The sequence below is a fragment of the Pocillopora damicornis genome, chromosome 10 (genome assembly GCF_964200805.1).
Source record: "Pocillopora damicornis chromosome 10, jaPocDami1.2, whole genome shotgun sequence".
Classification (NCBI taxonomy): domain Eukaryota; kingdom Metazoa; phylum Cnidaria; class Anthozoa; order Scleractinia; family Pocilloporidae; genus Pocillopora; species Pocillopora damicornis.
Window position 1 is genome coordinate 16,110,470 of NC_142679.1, and position 21,063 is coordinate 16,131,532.

General features: G+C 39.0%; 1 protein-coding gene across 3 annotated transcripts; it reads right to left on the minus strand.

Annotated features, from left to right (window-relative positions):
• Nucleotides 1-59: 59 nt before the first annotated feature.
• On the minus strand, nucleotides 60-20,565 carry LOC113679323 (netrin-1). 3 transcript variants are annotated; one of them, XM_089185916.1, is made up of 8 exons: nucleotides 18,486-18,622; nucleotides 17,854-17,915; nucleotides 11,797-13,116; nucleotides 8,804-8,992; nucleotides 2,979-3,128; nucleotides 2,273-2,314; nucleotides 1,811-1,870; nucleotides 60-1,042 (listed from the first exon to the last, which is right to left on the minus strand). In XM_089185916.1, exons 3-8 carry the CDS (start codon nucleotides 12,767-12,769, stop codon nucleotides 714-716), a joined length of 1,743 nt encoding a protein of 580 aa, XP_089042042.1. In that variant the 5' UTR covers nucleotides 12,770-13,116; nucleotides 17,854-17,915; nucleotides 18,486-18,622; the 3' UTR covers nucleotides 60-713. The 3 variants fall into 3 exon arrangements, with proteins under 3 accessions (XP_089042042.1, XP_089042045.1, XP_089042044.1); XM_089185919.1 differs by lacking the exons at nucleotides 17,854-17,915; nucleotides 18,486-18,622 and adding an exon at nucleotides 20,438-20,565; XM_089185918.1 differs by lacking the exons at nucleotides 17,854-17,915; nucleotides 18,486-18,622 and adding an exon at nucleotides 17,209-17,337.
• Between the last annotated feature and the right edge of the window lie 498 nt (nucleotides 20,566-21,063).

Consider the following 21,063-nt stretch of genomic DNA (forward strand, 5'->3'; position numbering starts at 1 on the left):
AATTACTTGCATACGAATTGAGCAAAGGAAGCAAACACAATAGTGATTGACGTCATCAATAAGGAGGAATTATACAATCATATATTATTTAAATTTCAGGTTAATTTCCTGAAACATTTCACAACGATTTGGGGTTACATATTAACTATGATTTAATATAATCTCAATCGGAAATCATAGAAAATGAATATTGTGCTCTGTTATTACTCACGATCTTGGAGTTTTTTTGAGGGAAAAATATTTGAAAAAATACAAAAGATCTTCAAAAAACTATGAGAGCCTCGTCGTGGATCGACGCGTTGTTTGGCGAGGTGGTTTTTCACGTGTTCAGATGATAAAAACGGAAGAATTTAGTGGTTTTCCAATTTTTTGTTTGAGGGCCTCTAAAAGAGAAAGAGAAAAGTCGGCTGCTTCAAGACATCCTAAAGATAGGAAACACATTCTACCGATATACCGGTAGACTTTTCCTTTCTTCCCCCTCTGTTCATATTCTCGCTTTCTTCACAAGTACCCCAGACTGAACAATATCAACTGTTTCTTTTACCACACCAGTTTTGCTTGTGTCTACAAAAATTTTCGAGACTTGCTGTGCATTGCGACGTAGTTCAAAATCGTGTTTCGTTCTGACACCTCTTCTGAATTAGTTCTTTCCAATCCTCGTTTTCCTGGTTTCTAATTACATTTCCGAACGCTAGCTTTCACTACATCGATATTTAAAGCCGTGTTTGTTTTTGACACCTCTTCTTCATTCGTTCCACTCTTCTCTCCATGCTCTTATTCCACGTGACTACCATGCTGCGGTTGTTCACAACAATTTTCCTTCTCTGACGAGAGGATTTAATTGAGCCAGCTATTAAGTAATGCCGGCCGGGACGGAGCTTGGGACATTTGCATTTGTGGTCTCGTTTCGGAATCCAAAGAAATTCATTTCCTAATTTCAAACGGACCAATGAACGCTTGTAACGTGTCATGACGTTGACGGTCACTCGAACCCATTCTCCTTGCAATGTTCTGTCCAACCCAAGAACAGCGACTTTCATTGCTGATAAAACAAGTAAACAAACAAGCAAAAATCATAACAGTGCTCAGATAGGACGGTTACAGATTTGTTAAACAGGATTATTTAGGGTGCTGCGATCAGTTGCTGAGACCTTAAAGACAGTATACCCTATCTGGACAAAAATAAAAGGCTAGATGTTTGGCGACTCACGACAATATGCAGAACTTGGACAAACGACTTTCGATGGAGGAGAAGAACGTGTCATATCTAACATCGACAGTGAAGGGAAACATTGTCATGTCACAAGGGTCCCCTCCCTGCTTCCCTCTGTTTTATACCTTCCTCTCTTACAATCTTCCTTCTCTATTAAAATGGAATAAATCCCCTCAAGTACAAGTCTCTCGTTCAGAACTCTATGTTTCCAAGCCGCCTGTCTTAAATAACCTCTCCTCTTATTCCTTAGACAAAGGCTTTACTATAGACACTGAGAAGAATGATAAAGCTACGCAGAAGGCCAGAGTCATTTGGGATGAGTTATGTTCTTGTACAAAATAAGATTGCGTTTCTGCTAAATCAACATCGTTTAACTATCGCCTGTTTTTACAACCAGAGAAATAAAAACCTTATTGTAAATGGTATCTATCAAAACTGGGCGACGGTTCGGAAGAAGAAGAGTATAATTCATCCTGGCCGCTCCTTTCTAACGATCGAGCCCCACCCCTTCTTCCTTCCCCCCCCTTCTTCCTTCCCCCCCCCCCCCCAATCCGTCAGTTCAAGGACACCTTGTGGCTTTACTCTGAGAAAACTTACCAAAATCTTTTCGACAGAATTTCCTTCCTGAAAGACCGGCTCCCTTGCACTGGAAGCAGGCTGCGATAGATTGGAAAAACATTTTCAAATGATATTTCTATTGACTCGGTTTTGATTCACACTAAAGAGAATTTACTCATGTCATCCTATCTCGATTCAAATTAGTGTTGGCTCGTAATTCGTTAACTTCGTAATTTGTGTTCTCAAACATTCCACATGGGCTTCCAGATCCGTCAACCGATTAGGCGGTAAGATTCTAAAGAAACTGTGGTGCTCTGTTTGTTGGAGGGTCACAAGATAATTCGTTTTTATCAACAGAGTTGATAATGTAGATTGCCACCGTAAATAGTTTCTAAAAATGATGTTTCGACCGTGAGCCCTCTGTCAGAGCAAACATGGTTAATGCGGTTTGTTTGTGGAGAATCTTCAGTTACGAGTTATGCACAAAAATCGCAAACTTACATGATCCATCGGGCTGAATCGACATCACCGGGTATGGTGGTTCTGGAAACGAACGCATACAAAGAAATGAAAAGTCGAAGATTTGGGGGCGGGGCGGGGGGGGGGGGTATCAAATGTTTTTCAGGGGGAACCGAAGGGGGGGGGAGGTTGAATAAAGACTGAACCCCTAAGAGAATTTAAACAGTTTATATTCTCTTACTGGTCCCTTATTTTTCACTTTAATTGTCTCTGAGAACGAATCAGTCCACTGATATCGAGGATGACATTTAAATATGAAAATAACAATTAGACTCGACCAGTGGCCTCTGTTTGGGAAATAAGCTCGTGTTCATGTAGGACCAGACTCAAAAGCACGGCGAAAATTGAGCCTACTTCCCATGTAAAGTAAAATCTTTGTCTGCAAACCTAAAGGTTTATTATGCTACTCATGGCGGTTTCGTCAGACCCCTCCCCCCACCTTGCCTTATCTTCAGTCAGGTTGCCTTGATTTCAAAAACGGTGTAACCATTTGTGTGACCCGGAGGGGGAGATATTATGTGAGAGTCTCGGAAGTGTCCTGGCGAAGAATCCGTATGTTTAGAGGGGAAATGTTATATTATTGATGAGAATATCACGAGCAGTTTGAGATTAGCACATTCAGAAAACAGTTTCCTCATTTTCCAATGAAAAACAAACGTGGAGAGTTTTAATTCCAAAGAATACTCACTGATACAAGGTGCTATGGCGCTCTTTGTAGTCTTATAACCCTCTGCACATTTGTCGCACTCTCTTCCAGTCACTCCTTCCTTGCACGGACACTGACCTGTGCTCTGGTCGCAAACTTTTCCCATCGATCCTCGCGGGTGGCAGGAACATGCTACAAGAACAAATGACTAATATCAGCTTGCACGCCTGGTTGTTTAGGGGAAGTACCGCTGCTCATTTTCACGCCACATTCATTTTTGTCGAGCGCCCCAAAAACCACCTGCTACGCAGGATAGACATGTCTCTAACAAACTGAACAAACACATTCAAAGAAGTTTTTTTTTCTTTTATGATCTGACTATGATAAGCTCGTTCTTCTAATGTTGTAAAGTTCATAGGTGGTCTTAAATATTTTGCGAGAACAAAATTTTTCGATCCGTGATGACTGAAATTTCCGCTGGGAACTAAGTTTTGCGATCAGTTTTCAACACAAGCAGCAGAACATTCAGCAAGAAAGGTAATAAGATATTTTCAACATTAATTACTTGTTGAGTTGCATTGCAACGCATTCATTATCAGAGGCTTTACAAGTAAGCTCCGATTACTCTGCAGTTGCCTTTCAATGAGCGCCTACTTCACTTTATAAGAGATAATGTCAAAGAACAGGGCTTATCATCAGCTACCGGATAGAAAAAATCATAAATACATGAAAATCGTGACAAATACATGAGATATATGTCTTGAATCGTAAAAAAATTTGTAAAAGGTGAACCGGGTCAGACATATTAAATCAAATAAGTTTTCACGGTCAGCACGAAACCACAATATTAGCCTCTGCCCTTAAAATCGTGCCCTAGAGGGACTAACTTCAGTAATTTTCTAAGTTCTAAGACGCCCACTAACACGGACCACCACCACAGGGTCACTTATCGATTAGTGGCGCTGGAATTTTATCCCAGCACATGATCAAAGGGTTTCACAGACCTGAACCGCTCACGAAGGCGACTTTGGAATCTGAAATAAATAGTTTTTGTGGCCATTTTGTAGTCCACGAAAAAGGAAGATCTTATTTCGATAATCCTGAAATTCTGGAAAGGAAGGATCGCATAATAATTCAATTAAACTAATTTGAATACTAATTTAGCTTAATTTTGTCGCAAACTTTGCGTGTGGGTTGCTCCTACCCCAATCCACGAGGAACTTAACAAAATCTTATGCTTTGAGTAATGACTGGGGAAGATTATTACTATTTCGGACTTTGAACTTATCACTGAAAGTAACATCTCTTGCTGAACTGATATTATAAAGGTGATGACATGAGAGTAACTTGAAAAAAACTATTGCCTTTACGACACCTTTCACCTCACGAACGCCACTTTCTATACTTATGCTGCTTCCCTTTCATCACGATGTCTGCGCTACTTGAGTGAAGCAGGGATTTAATAACAAAGGCCGTCGGACGGCATCAAAGCCCTTGTGTGACTTTCCTACGTTTCTTTTCAGCTCCTTTACAAATGAAATATGTTGTTGTTTAGTGATGAAGTTCAGAAAAAATCTCTCGTGCCATAGAGTGGACAAGACCACCGAACAGCGGCCGCAGCGTGACTCAGCATGCGCATAGAGAAATGGAAGAACCATACCCCTGTAAGTTGAAGGGAGTAGAAACAAGGCGACTGGCTATTCTAAGAAAGACCTCACATGTCAAAAGAGACATCGGAGTATTTTAACTATGAATTCATCTCTAAATTAAGACCGTTAATAGGAGACGAATGCTCAGGAAACAGATTTGAATATTATCCAAAGAGAAGTAGGAATCAAACTTTACTGGTTACCGCGTCCTGAGACTCGAAAGAGTGGTGCCATCGTGGGAAAATTGTCGTCAAATGTGCTCAAAATTTGACTGAGGGCACCGCCAATTTGAAAACAGAAAATTAAACTGGCCGAAGATAAAACTACAGCGCTTAGTTTCGCACGCAGCAAAGTGGCCAACAGCGCCGGAACTTAGATCAGTTCCCTCCTCCCCCCTCCCCCCTCTCGTTCTTCAAGAATTAAAACGTAGTTTTTTTTAGCAGTTTTATGCTCTCTATGAAAACTCCTGGGCTTAGAGTAACTCGGTGAGAGTTAAATGTTACTTTCAAGGACAGAGCACGATGACCCGGCCAAGTGCAGACACGCGCCGGTCGAGCTCTAAGCTCTCGTGATCACCAGGTCACTGGTCTCCCTCTGAAGAGCAAACCGAGTGTCTATTTTTAAGGACAAGTCTTTTGTAAGGACAAGCTTTTCATTGTGTTGTATTTAGGGCTATATATGTACCTTTCAATTAAAGCCCCTTTGATTCCAGCCTGGTAATTTATGGCTTTAGAAATACTTTGTATTACAATAAAGTACAGTTCAGAACAATTTAGTTCTCTGTGACAACAGTTACTGCTCATGTTAAAGTTCGTGTCAGTTAAAGCTCATGTCTTAATGAGCCAGCTACTCTCAACTTTGGACTGTCCCCAACAGGTTGCCAAAACTTTGGAGATCAGAAATGGATGGGAATTTTCCTTTTCAAAACCATACAAATCCAATTTATCACTGGCTGACCTTTTGATGCAAAGGTCTTTTCCTAAATGCAGGTAAACATGCCTATCAGGTTCGATGTTTGACTAAAACAGGAAAAGAGGAGCTAAGATTTTTCAGCCCGTTTCACTATGTGGTCAAATCTTGATGCGCGTCGAACTGGCGTGAAAAGGAAGTTTCCTCGCTTTAGCAGCGGATGATTCTGCTTCTCTCGTGCTTCTATTGTGAAATGTGTCTTTAAAATAGATATTGAAACTGTTTTAATCCTTTTAGGCTTCGTGTGGGCAAAAACCTAGATAGAAATCAACCTTAGAAACTGAACCAAGTTCATTACACCTTCATGTCATCAAATGAGACAACTCGTGCATGTCCAAAGTATACCACGTGAGGTTAAAACCGTTGTATTCTCGCACGCAGACTAATCCTGTTGACCTGGCAGGTCGCCGTGAGTATTCTTATCCAATTTATATGTTTGCATAACTTAATCTGCGAATAACCTTCGTGATCTGAGCTGGATAATGCGCGTTAGCCAAGACTAAAAATGGATTCGTTTCTTTTTCACCGTAGATTACTTTTGTCCTCACCCGAGACTGGAGTATGATATAGCCTGTGACTGTTTGCATAAAGTCACTTTCATCATAGCCTTCAAACAAAACGAGAAAATCTCGATGTAAAAGTTAAGAATGAAAAGTGGAATTCTTAGTCATTTCCTGCCATTTTTCACTGCACTAATAGCTTTGTTAAGGGCATTTTGCCTTCGCAGTTGATCTTGTTAATGGTTACAGGTTACTAATTTTTAAAAGAGGGCGTGAATATCATGAATCTTGTTGTATGGAGGTAAACTACTTTGTTTACCGTTGTGGTAAACATGTTTTTCTAATATTTTTCCTTCAAGCCTGTTTGTTCCTAGTTTAGCGCAAACGTACGTAACTCAAGTTACTCCGAGTCAAATTAACGTGGGATAGACAGCTTTTCATCAAGAAAGAACAACAAAATTAGCTGTAACTTTATACGTTATTAGCTAAACAGGGATTTAAGATCCTCATCTCTTTAGCTTTATTTGTTTTATGTCCTTCCCATCAATTAAAACAAATTAAATGAAATGAGTTTTCCGGCTTGAATGGAATAATTGAAGGAATGACTAAATTTAGTTCTTGACTTAATATTTTGAGACTTTAAATTCCACGTGAAGAAAGAGTTGTAGCGAGTAGATACCTATCCAAGTTTACTTCAACCACCATCACATTAAACTTTTCTGGAATTGACGGCCTTTCCCGCAGAGAGGAATAGGAACCTTTCCAAAAACAAGTCTTCATGCTCTTTTTCCAAGGCCTTTAATTAGTGCGTCACATATCGTACTGTCTGGTTAGAATCGTAATTTTAAGCTAGAATTTTTTTATAGTCTCTTTGCAAACGACGAAATGCGGTGAATATAGCCTTTGTCTCGATCACAGCAATTCATTAAGCTGTGGTAATGACCTTGACAAGTCAGTTTCACCAGTTATGTCAAATATTTCAAAGCTCTGGCAGATGTCTAGAAGAACCCCCTTTTGAAATGACAAGGATCTTGAACATCTTGATTGTAGTAAAAAAAGAAACAGTCAAGATTTACACTGCTGCACTTCATAAAAATTTGAACGGACTTCATATGGGAACGCTAGTATCAACACATGATTTTAGGCACGGGCAAACTATTCCTGTGGTTAAATAAACAACTCAATGACGGCTAAAAATTTGCAGAAATAATGTAGAGGAAAGCCTAAATATTGCAAACAGCCAGCCAAAGAAAAACGTTTCCCTTTTTGTATGATGCTCTGACTTTGTTTTTCAGCGTCAAAATTTTTCATTGATGAGGGCTCTAAAAAGAATTAGCTTCTCGTAATAAACAAAAAAAAAAAATGACTGAGATGAACCAAAAATAAAAGGGAATGGCCTAGAATGGAAGAGCTTAAGACGGAATGTAAATGCCTCACTTGAAATATTTAAGCTTAATTGGTAAGAATGCAAACATTCGAAGAGATCTCTTGTTCTTGTCGAGATCTTATCACCGTTTCATCGGCCTGCACTAAGAAACCTCTTGAACTATAAAACCTTCGATGATTTTTTTTTTTTGGTTTTCTCGCTTTCATCAGCAATCCGATTTGCAAGATTTGGCTAAGAGGTTTGAGTATGAATTTATCACACCTAAGAAGAGGGAATTAGTGTCAGACATCACAGCTTCTCGAAGGGAAAGAATTTAGTGGCCATTCCAACATGCAAAGCTAGGTGATCGACTGTTAAACGGTCCTCCTTTCGACGTAGCTAATCACCACAGCAACAATTTAGCCCTTTACACCCTTAATTTTGGCTTGACAACTCTTAAACGAGTTAGATATAACCCCTTTTCATTCGTTTGTTTTTACATATATTTATATTTCGCTTTGTTCTGTTTTTTTTTTTAAATCGTAATAAGCAAATCAAGATACAACACTCTGCAGAGCTGAAAAAATTATATCTGAACAGGTTTCAGAGCTGTTTTAAAGTTCGGGCGTTAGACTTGATCTTTCCAAAGTGACATTGTCTACTGTCTCTCGTGAAATTCTAAACGGCGGCGATGTCTGAACAGAGCAGAACGAAAAAATATTTCAAAATCCTTCATGGAGCTTAGTGATCTCATGCGTCTACCTCTTCAAAAACAAAATTGTAATCGGCTTTTAAATCATGATAGTTATGAAGAGAAAAGAGCTGTTTACAGATTCAAGAGGTTTCCGAGTGCATATTAATGCTACCATGATCTTAACTAGAATCACAAATCTCTTGGAATTCAATAATCGGTTTTTCGCTTGCAAAAACGAAAAAAAAAGAATACAAAAATATATGTTTTCCGCTGTCCTCTTAACGACGTTCGAGATATGTCGCAATCGGGACACAAGTTTGTTTTAGCTTAATCATCGTTCATTATAAGCTGGTTCGGTTGGTTTTCCACAAGGGCCCCGTGTGGGGGAAGGGAGATAATGCGATATCGGTGCAGTGCTCTTCCAACTGAGCCAACAAGCTAACTGGGAGCTTGTCATTATGTTGGTTCGTAATTCGGGCCACATTTCGGATGAATTTTTCCAATTCTTGACTTCGGAACTGTTGCGAAGTCTGAAAAAGGGTTTGGGGGACACCCGCTGGTTTGTGCCTATTCTCACTGTTGCTCTTTCACTCGTCTTTTCTGATTGAGAACTTGGAACACGTTAATAAGGATGCGTATCTCCTAACTTTCACAGCGTCGATACAAAACGATTTTCAAAATTCACTTACGTCTGCAGACTCTTCTGTCTGTGATATCCTTTGAAGAGTCCTTGTAGTAGCCCTCTTTGCAGTAATGGCAAAACCTTCCAGCCGTATTGTGTCTGCAGTGGATACACACCCCTCCACTGTGGCCACCAGACAACTTGAACAACTCCTTGTTAAACTCACACGCTTTGGCGTGCAAGTTACAATTGCAGGCTAAACGAAAACAAAATAAATAAATAAAAATGTGTGAGAAAATACATCTACATATATGTTAACTCTGAAGATTCGACTTTTAGTTCTCCCATCTAGATACTATACACTTTCTTGTGAGCTGGTTAAGAGAGTTCAGTGCTCCATCAAGAAGACACCCTTTGGCGATGATGGGTGATGAAACTAGTCAATCTCTCTAGCTTTTCATTTGGAAGTGATCCCTTTTACTTTTAGATTTGTTTAGATTTGTTTTCACTTGAGAGCCGCTTAAACCTTCGGGTTAACACAAAAGTCACGAGTTTCATAGATCGCTATGATGCTTTATTTCAGTTTAAATTGGGCGTCATATGCATTTACCCCACGAATATAGGAATGGATCGAAATGTCACTGTTTCGGTGATTTATTGCTGTCCCCGTCGTGAATGTTTATTTGTCAATATTATCAGTAAACGACCTTTGCAATAACAAGAACAATCAAGCAAGTTTATGTTATCACCGAAATTTATGGCCATCTATAGAATGGAGGAGTTTTTCTTTTGTTCTACAACTTCACACCGAATCGCACCATAAACATTGGAGATTAACAGACAAACAGGTTACAGGCATTGCCTCTAGACGAATTTTCTGTCCATATGTTATGATTTATGGTTTCTACCCTGCATGAAACGACAATCCTGGGTTGTCAATGACAGCAGATCATTAAATAACACTTCATTAATCACTGCACACTTTGGAGACTGCTTCATCCGTGTGGCGGACCGACAAAGTCGCATCACAATCGCGTTGGATCCGTTTGGAAGACAGGCGAAGCCGCAAATCAAGTGCGAGTATTGAGCGTGATGAGCGCTTGTCAAAATCAGCGGAAATTGCAGAAGCTTAAAAGTTAATACGTGAACATCTGTAAAGTTCCGTGTCCGTCGCTTTGAAGTATAGTACAATACGACTCAGTTGGTAACTAAAAGGAGGAAATTGCTGGCGATAGTCACATCGTTGTTGTAAATTGAAAATGTAAAATCAGTCATCTTTTCTTTGTGGTTTCTAACAAGCGCTTAAATAGCTCTTAAATGGAACATTAAACATGTCTAATATTCCCTTAATCGACTGGTTTGGTAAACAGAGGGTTTCATAACATGAATTGTCTTTCAAGTAATTTGCCTTACAAAAAAATATACCCTGCTGTTTATCAAGAAAAACAATGTTCTTTCGTGTTATCAAATCATTAAACAAAAGCGGAAATATCATTGTTATGAGACTACGTGATGTTAGCATTTGGTCCGTTCCGTTGTCCACAACAGCTGCAAATGACAGACTGTTAAAAAGTACATAATAACTTCCTGAAAAACCCTAAATTTTCGAATGACTTTTTAACCCTTTTTAAGATTTTTTTCAGAAGTAAGATTAATCGTCTCATATTCTATTGATTACTCCAGAGACTGAAATCCCAAAATTTAAAATAGGACTCATGCTGCTATATATTTTCAATTTTGGCAATCTCAAAATCTTGATCTCTGGATACTACGAGAAGAAATGCGTCATACTACCTGTGGTTAAAATATAAACTCCGCTTCACGGTTTCGAACAATTATACTAACTTGATTCAATTAAGCAAAATCACATAATGTATTTCACCGACTTCATTAAAGAAGCCTCCTAAGCTATGATTGTAGAAATATTCTCTCCTTTAATTGCTTTTTTGTTTCGGGTTTTTGTAAGCGCGATTTTCATGTCGCAACGAAAGCGCATGCAAACAATATCTTTTTTTAATAACGTTCACTTTGTAATATCGATTTGAGTTCGCGGAAACGCGATAAATTCTTTTAATTCTATCCGGATTTTGTTAAATTCTTCAAAGATAAATAAAGAACTGTCTCTATGCAGTGAAGGGGGCTTAAAAGAAGAAGATAAGGCTGCAAGGCTAGAATCTATATGTGTATATGAATAAAGTTTTGCCCCTATTCGTTATTTTGTCGCGATTGATGCCAATATCTTTAAATCGGAAATCGCCATAGGGTTGTTTTAAATTCTTTACAGTGTATAAGAGGTATTTCAAGATGGTCGGCACTCACTCATTTCGAAACATATTTCAATATTAAAAGTGAATTTACTTGCGATGTCTCAATTCTAACGAACCGCGTAGTTGAGATTTCACGAGTAGTTAGAACGAAAAAAAAAATGATTAAAAAAAACATTGACTTGATCGTTTCAATTTATCGTGCACGTTTGAGTAAAGTTTCTAAATTTAGGCGATAGTTGTCCAAGATTTGAGCTGAGTGAGACGATTATTTTTTTACGTGTCATTGTGTGCGGCAAGAAACGAATCATGACACATCAACGCCCCTTGTTAATGTACAGAGAAAATAGCTGTCTTTAGGAGGTAACACCTCATTTATTGTCCACTAAATCGACATCAGACATTCAGGGACCTCGATTTGTTCCTTTGTGTCTTTGTAGGAATGCCGCAACTTTGGGGCATTAAGAGCTGAAATCTCAAAATGTAGCTCTCATTAAGTTGGAGTAACAAATGCTGAATCAAAGACAAGAGTCCAATTTGAAAGGCGTTTTCGCAACTCTAGATAGTGTTTTTCGCGTCAATTTGTACACGCTAATTAGACTTAAATGCGACTAAATAAGTATCGACGACAGTCATTATAAGTTAGCCTGATAAGAGGGCAAATTAGCGAACGCAAACATTCTCACAGGAACAATACAAGATCACGTAAACAGTCTCAATCGATGATGGTAGACAAATAATAATCCATTGACCGAAAAATTTTACAGGAAAAAAAAAACCAATTTTTGTCGCTCACCTACACATTCGTTTGCAGAGGACTCGGTTGCAGGCCTCCACGGTCGGTCGTTGAAAAATGCTTTACATTGCTCGCAGTTGCTACCAGTCGTGTGGTGCCTGCATTCACAAACTGGCTGTCCGTCACGACCGATGGGGCACCGAGCGGCATGTCCGTTACAGCGGCACCGTCCACCCACCGCAAAGTCTGACACGGCGTAATAATAATAATCCTGTTTCCTTTTGGACGCGCTAGTGCGGTCGAATACAATCCTGATGTTTGTCGCGCTAACCCACTCTTGAAGGACTTGGCTGGATTCAAAATTATTAGCTGAGGGCCGTCCCTCTAGCGTGCTGAACGCTATCCGACTTCCTTGAAGAGGCTTTTTGAGGTGTGCATCCGTGCACAGTGCTTCTTGTTCATTTTCTTGGCTGGCGAAAGATTTCTCAGGCCTTCCATACATCTGACTGCATGAGCTAGAGTAAAACTGATACGGCTGCCATCTCTTGCCGAAATCCACTGATTTGTATATGGCCATAGAGTCCGGCTTTGGGCCACAGAATTGTAGGCTAATATAGGTGATGTCGTATGTTTTACCAAGCGAGAGTGTCAATGACACGTTCTGGCGGGACTGCTTAGGATCCGCTAGCCAGCAAGTCACATTATTTTGGTTGTGCAAATCAGTGAGATATTTGACCGAGTGAGTCTTGCTTGGAAATCTATTATCGCATACATCGCATGTATATCCGCGCAGCTCCCATTTGCAAAATTTTCGAGGAGGCCTGCCACAAGTCTGGCTTGCATTGATCTTCTTCCCATACGCCAAGTTGTGAAATTCTGGTAAACATCTTTGAGGCCTACCGTAGTTGTCGTAACACAAGTTTGTCAAAGGGAATGACGCTGTCACTGTCGAAGAACCTTGATAATAAGAATTGGGAATCACCATAACTGAAATAATAAAAATTTTGAAGGATACAAAATACGTTGATTCCATAGCTGTGCTAATCAGATCATTTGCATGTGCTCAAATTCTTCTCCCTGAACTTGACGTCCTTTGAGTGCAAATTCAATAAACGGAAATGACGGCAATGGAATTGTTGTTGGATGTCTAGTACTCGAAGTTGATAATATTACGACAAACAATCAAAGGAGATTTAGTTTATAGACTTGGTTGTCTAATCTCTACTTTATCCACTTGTGTTGATTCCCCAAGATCGTGTCAGAATCGTACGTTCGCTCCAAACGCGCATATTATCACCAGTTGCTACTCAATCTTGTCTCCGTCAGCTAATCAATCATAGGCCCGCTTTGTGACCCAGCGGTGTTATGGAACAGTTTGCGCTGTTAATCAAAGAAAAGATTCACAGTTATGCAGATGATGTCAAAACACACAATTAATCACTTATTGCACTCCATTCATATTGTAATTTGGGTTTAAGAGAGTAATGGTAAACTATATTTTTTTTTCTCTCTTTCACCTGAACTCAAGTTTGGATGCTCAATGCAATCGCGGCTTTTTTTTCTTGTTTTTTTCTAAATAGCAAAAGGGCCATGTTTGAGGTGGACATAAACATAAAGACTAACTAGATAAACACAATAAGCGTCGTACATTAGAATTTGGAATCTTCGAAATTACTTTGCGTTGGCACGCGTAAACAACGATAGAGTTTTTACTGGGCTCAGATAAACTCCCGCTGAAAGTGATTTTTCCACAAGTGAATTCCACAGCCGGTATTTACATAAGGGTTTTTTAAAGTCACAGCACACCTGATGATCGAAGCACAAAGAAGCCAAATGCTTTGTTTCCTAATTTAAACTGAAATTTAGAAATGATGAACGCAGGGCGGGACTCTCGTGGTTGGGAAATTAACCGCCTGCCTTTCGAGTATAAACCACCATCTTCGCTGTTATTGATCTCTGAAACGTTGTATGAAAATTCTATGACCCCTGATCGGTCGATGATAGCTCTTCTCACTCGCTTTTTTTGGAAAGTTCTGCCAAAACAAACCAGTTCTAATAATAATGTTCAAACGCGCGGAGTTTCGACGCCTTTTAACACTCACACGCCACCTTCAGCGCAAGTTCTTTGGGATCGTGTCGATTTGATGAGCAGATAGCCGTCAAAATGCGGGTATTTGTCAAATTAGTATGACAGAATGACAGAAGCGCCCGAAATGTTACTCCTGAGAGCTAGGATCAAACAACCCCCCCACGGGTGGTCGAGAGATATGTCACTCAAAGCGCGTTTTTGCTTTGTACACATGTAACTGAATTCCATATGCACTTTTCATTGCTAGAAACAAAGGTAAGTAATTCCCAATAACAAGTAATTTACAAGCGCTTTTTAATCTTTTATTCAATGTTGGTTTGGGACCGTTGTGAAAGCATAAAGCAATTGTTGAAGAGTCTAATGACTCGTCACACATCTGTATCGAAATTTTTACCCATGTTTTATCTCTTGTCATCTTGCCCTCTTAAATCAGACAGTAAGTCGGCAGACAAGAGGGCTTATTACTGTGCTATATGCGTACAGCTTTTCCTATAAAAAGGTGCGAGATACTTTCGTGTCCTGATTATTGCAAATAATTATGATGTAACAAGATCCAACAGGGATCCGGATAATTCAAGGAAATCAATTTTAGAGGTCGTCGCAATGATCCATGTACAAAATTCTTTCGTACCTTCTTTGTTAGCAGAGAAAATGAAAAAGAAATGCGTAAATCACTTTGCCCGCGTTTGCACAAAAAGCTGTGGGTAATTAGTTTATCGACAGAAAATTTGTAATTAAGCCAGATATTATTCTCCTTTTGTTTTTTCAAAGTGAACAGGAAATGTTTTACACAACAAAACCGCGATCGTAGGAACTGGTTTTGTGATAAAGGGTTCACCAACAAGATCTTTAAGCAATGGCGTTTGATTCGCGAACACAACCTAACATATGGAAAAGTTTCCACCGTAATGGAATTAATTTCTTCAAAACAAATATCGTTTTGGTTTTTCGCCTCGAGGAAGTATTATCCACAGTTTCTTTATGATTTCCGTCAATCATCGAAGCAGCGCTTCGGATAGTTTTAGGCCATGACGCTAAGAATAGAGCCCTTTTCACTTCGCGGTTCATCTGTCATTACACCAAGGTGTTGATTTAGTAATTGCTCCCCTGTCGTGCATACTAACTGCTTTAGCGATTTTTTCTAAATGTCAGCTTTTCTGCTGAAAGCGTCATGGCTTTTTTTTAAGTATTGACATGCATTTACGGATTTAAATTTTTTGGGAGGTCAAGTTCTGTTCCGCGGGAAGAAGTGGTGTAGTCCGCGGAAGGCGCCGGGCAAACATCAAGGGCTCTTGGCCGACATTTTCTCGCCTCGCTACCTCCAATCCAATGAAATTTCTTGGCTGTGTTTCCTTATCAGTTATACATTTCCTGAAGGAAACAGACAAATATTGGTGTTTCTGTCTCCGTTTAAAAGTTATAGTGTTTTCACTCATCACACACCTCTGATTGAAACTAAAAAACTTCACCGTTCGAAAACGCGTTTCATATGTTGGAGCAACTTTCTGTCAGTCTGTGCTGAGGTTTGTGACATGGTCTGTTTCGCACGGTCTCTGACAATAAATTCGATATGCACTGGCCTCTGGTTTTTTTCGTTTCAGAGTTACGCCGGTTGAACATCTTTATCTCCTTGAAGTTTAAGCGCTAAGTTAAAATCAGAAGCTACTGAAACAAACTGTTTTTCCGATAGCAGCCTGGAGAGTTGTTGAAATCCCATGAGTGACCAAGACAGAATTTCTCTTTACGATATCAATACAACGCCAAGCAGACAAGTAACGAGAGTAAAGGAAAATATGAACTGTCGGATTCTTAGTTGATCGAATACCAAATTCTCAGAACTGAGATCAGAATTGTGTGGTGGACAGTGAGGAAAATTAGCAATGGGGTGTTGGAAGTGGAGGATTAAGCCTCCTTTTCCCTGTTGTTTTAAAAATAACATGTTAAAACAAGAAATGTTGGCTGAGGTTATGCAAAGACAAAAAGGAGCGCTGACGGCTACGATAAAGTGAAATCATCTGTCTCTATTCGACGATCGAGCTAAAGATTTGCAATATTTTTAAATCGAGTAGAATAACAGAATCAGCATGTTCTTCCCGGTGTATTCAAATCGCAGATGTATCGGTCATAAAACCTGCTAAATCATTTCAGTTTAAGCATTGTGTCTAGAAATGATTCCGTTAAACAAAACTGATCCAAGGTTCTTGCCTGACTAGTGTTTTGTAAACATAGCATAACACACTACATCATTAAGCCTAGGAAACATTTTGAACAGTGGTCTCTGAATTTACAACTAGTAAGCAAAGCTTTGGTTAAAATTATCCAGTTAATTTATAAATTCATTTGTCTTACGCTTTTACGTAAAACATCATTTTTGAGCTATACTGAGTTGTTTTAACAATGTTTGTTGCTTCATTTCCAGGGCTTAATTCAGTCTGGTTTCCGTCATTTTCATTTTACTTTAAAAGATTTGATTCTCGATCATTATTAACAACTGTGGCATGCAAGTGTATAAGTAAGAGATCACGGTAAACGTGTGCATGTACAGTGTTCACACGTTTAAACAAATACACTTGGAAATATATTGGGTTTCTACGTGATTTCTACCTGCTATTTTGTGGTTTAGGTATGCAACCTACACTCTAAATTCTGGTAAATTTGTCAAATGCTTAGGGATGTCTGAGAAATTAAAGAGATCAGCGTTTTTTTTTATTGGGGCAGCCGGCCCACATCCGTCCTAACGATTGTAAAACGCAAGAAGCAACTGTTTTTTAAAGAACTTTGACAAGATTTTGAAGGTCTTTAGCGTTGAAGAACTCCAGCGCTGCAACAACTTTATTATATGTGAAATGTTTGGGTATGTGTTCAACATATGTAGATTGATTCATAAATCAATTTAATCTTGTGATTTGATTAATTTTTTATGAAGAAGGTCTCTCATCTCTTCCGTACATCACAATATAATGTGATGATGACCATGATAACGCCATGACTTAAATCTATTCCTTTCATCGTCACTGGCCGGATAATTTTGCACCCTAAATATTTGTTGTCGAAAAAGAGATACAAAAAAAAAGGTAACCCCCTTGCTCCAAGATCTTAGAGTCAATTTTCTTGGACTTTTATTGCATCAGCCACTTCTTTTCTCTCAGCGATGCTTTCTATGACGGTTGACAAAAGCTATAGCCTCAAAAACGAGTCCCAATCAGTGCTTCAAACTCAAGACAACAGCCAGATCATTATCGACCAATGAACGGTGTGATAAAAGACGCGATCACTCACTCAAGCAGACAACCAGTGACAGCTTTAAGCTATTTCAGTAAGGAGAAAACTATTCATCGTCCGCTTAGAAGTGATCGTTGCACAAACTGATTTTTTTATCTTACCTTACACGTTTTGTTGGATTGATGATTTCCACATGAAATGATTTCCTGTATTTTGATCGTCAAATCTATCTTTGTGCGGGTTTACTCGTTAAAAATGTTCGCCCTATCATCCTCACCCCAATCTCGTACACAGACCCTACCGTGTAACTTTAAAATGAACCTTACAACCGCTTGGCAGTGAAAGGTCTGGATACTATACTACCCCAAGGGTGAAGCTAGGAGGGGGGAAGTCTAGGAGTGACAATCTTTTTCAAGTCAACAACAAGGCAGAAGTCCGAAGAGTCTGCCGGCATAGATCTTTTCCAGTGCTACTGTACGCCATTTGCTGCTCCTTCTCTCCGCGTAAATTTGTGCCCGCTGATACACACGGAAGAGCAGCGGTATAGGCCACTTTACTCCCCCTTTCCACCCTTATTTCGCCCCTGTACTTACCAGTGACAGCCGCCTCTCTTCAACCACCACTTCCCTCTGTCCCCAAGATGGCTGTCTTGTGGGGGTTAGAGAGTACGGGAATTTCATATTGACCACTTCCGGGTATGAAGGGGTTAATATCAAGCTAATATTGAGCTAGTTAGTGAAATAACGGGTGAAAAAAAAACAAAAACAAAAGCAAAAAAAAAAAACAAAAACAGTTGACCCGCTTACCAAGTGAAACAACGCTTCTCTCCTTCACTGAGGCTTTTATGTAATTTCACAGTTTGGTGGCACTAATGAGTAGAGTAGAAAACCGTAAGCTGAGGCTACTCAAAGAAATGTTGAGAAAAATATTTTTGACGATATTTAAATTTAATCGTGTCTTATATCTTATTTGAATTTTTCTATTCCGATGCCACTTAAAGTGTAGAATTCGTTGTGATATTTCACGCTACGTTATTTTTCAACAACACAAACTAACTCGCATGCCACATGATCGTACGAAGATAAAGTTTTCATCCGCAACAACTCCTGCCACCAATTCAGGTGTCCCTTTCTCTCTCATTATTTTTAAATATCAAACAGAGCCAGTAATCGTCTTTTCTAATACTAAGAGATACCCTTAAAGAAAAGGAGGCTACAAATATTAATTTGGAAACATCAAAAATGACTAAAGTGAGAAAAATACTTGAATAAATCGCAAGAATGGTGAAGGAGTCAGAGAGAGAGAGAGAACTGACACAGATAGCTTACGACCACCTCAGAAAGTTGAAGGTGATTTTTTTTCTCGTTACAAGCACGTTGATCAATAATTACTCAAGTAGGCATACCTTTCTAAGGTCACTACCGAATATATTACCAACCTTGCACGCCCTCGCTGTTTAGCTTTTCATCTGTTATTCTTCGCACGGTCGGAGATGCGTTTAATGTCCTACACTGAATTTATGCAGGGTTTAACTTAAACAGTGCAATTGTAGCGTGATGACAGTTAAGATCAAATGGACAGTTGTTGCGATTCTTCATGATATTTGTTTGGGCAGAGGTTGCGCTTTTGAGGGGCTTGTTTACAAACACTATACACGACCCCCATCGTCTAATTTCCCACAAATTTGATTTTAACTGAATCAGAGGATTATAAGGATGAAAAAGTGCTTTTAACCGTATGCCTATTCTGAAGACATCAGGGTGAAATCAAACGGTTCGATCATAAAATGTTGGAAATTATGGGACTAAAATGAGCTCAGCTCCTTCATGAAAAACACTGGTATAAATATTTTAGATACTATCGCAAATAGGGAGAATCATTTGATGTTTGATGCGAGTATCGCGAGTGCTCTTGAATAAACACATATTTAATACTGAACCAGGGAACTTACTTACTTGATGTTGGTCTTTGAGAAAGATGATATTTTTAAAAACAATGAGTAAGGTACTGCAGTCTTATCCAGACACGAATATTCCAAATATTGCCTTGGTCTTCGGATCAAATTTAGAACATAACAGGATTAAAATTGCACGCTATTCCACCTCATGCAATGCTATCCAGACACCCTTTCTCTGTCCATCATTTCGTTTTCATTATGACAGCAAGCAAGATTTCAAAACGGACTGTTTACTATGAACGCAACTCTCGTTTCCTACCCGCCTTTAACATGTTTCGCGTTTACAGAACGTACGCTGAATAACTCTAGAAAGGCAACAGTCACCCGTGTTAGAAACACTTGATAGGATCTCGTAGTAACGAAAAAAAAAAGGGGTGACGTCGGCGTTTTGGGAAGCAGCTCAATCAGGCTGTTTTAATGTGGATAGTGGGCCTAACCTTAGAAATAAAGCTCTGTTCTCAGAATTCCCTGGTTTGGTGCTGAAGATGCCATATATTAGAGAGACTCTTGTTTTAATCAGTTGAATATCTTCAAACTTCTTGAAAGTACTATTAAAATTCCTTTTACACAAAAGAAGACTTTAGATGAGATTAGTTACCAGTTGTAACCTAGGATCACAACGGGCCTTCACAATGAGATGGCCCACACAATGAGATGGCCCACACAGGGATTCATAGGCTTTTTAAAACAAGAATCCTCAGCCTCCCATCCCCCCTCTCTTCCTTTTTTTTTTTAGGTGTGATATCATTCCTTTCTAAAAAAAAATCCCTGCCCTTGATTCAAGATTTTTAAATCAAAAGAGGCTTTGTTCGGCGGATTTCAAGTTCGTTATTTGCAGTCCGAGTTAGTCTTTTCCATTCTTAACCATTCTTGTTCGAGTTGTGTGCCCAACTGATTCCTTCGCAGTCGTCTCTCTACTTTAAAGCATTAACGATCGAGGGAAGCGCGAGAGAGTTGCCCACGTGAAAAAAATGAGCGCTTCAGCTTAGTAAAGCTTCCCTTTCGCGCTCACACGACCGGTTAGGAAAATTAGTGAAGACTGGGGACGAGTCGGTATTCTAATCTTTTTGGTGATTGTTTCGATAATTCAGGGGTTTTATTCTATTTAAAAGATATTTCTCTCTGAATCAAAGTATCACGACAACCCTTAGCTTTAAGAAGTTTTCAATGAAAATTTTTTTCAAATTAGACGCTACGCACTAATGAATTCAATAGAAAATAACGGGACTTTTTCTCTTGGTGAATTCTAGTTGTAAAGTGTAATGTTCACTAAAAAAGTGTGGATTATATTTTTGAACATCTTATTGATATGCGTGAAAGTGCAGCTATTCTAAGCGATGGATTCCTCCTTGAACTAATAAAAATATCAGTGGAACATTCATCCTCTTCAACCTCAGATGTTACAAAAAAATTGTTTATAGCGATTTCCATACCTTTTTGAAAGGTTCTTTTTCGTCGACTTGAAAGTCACAGTACGCGGTTAGTTGTTGAGTGAGTCGATTCACAGTTTCAATATCACACGACTTTGTAACTGTCTTCAAGAGTCAGCCATACTCAGAGTGAAAGAAACGTAAACAAGAATTTGTTGTACAGCATGAATACCTCGAGAGTATTTCATTAACTCAATTTAATTACATCGTGAATGGTAAAAAATAATAAAAAGAATCAATCACCCCCGCATTGCCCGAAGTAGTCATCCCTTGGCGAGTTTCCCAGCAGGACTCATACCGCAGAAGTGAAAGGCCGGCTCTCTCTGTATTTCTAATTATCACATTGCTTTGAAGGCAGTACTACTACATACTTGTAGTTTGAATGGCGTGAGTCAAAGAAATTTTTGCTAAACAAATAATTGCCGAAATATATTTATAATCATCAATTATTGACATCACGAGTTTGACTACTGTACGAAAGGCATATGTAAATCAAATGTTTGATCATTTTTTAAATAGCGTAAATTAAATATAAAAGTGAGGAAAAGAATTCTCCATCAGTTAGACAAGCTTTATTTTCACTGAATATCTGTCGTCTATATGCACAACATACTGCCGTCACAAATAAA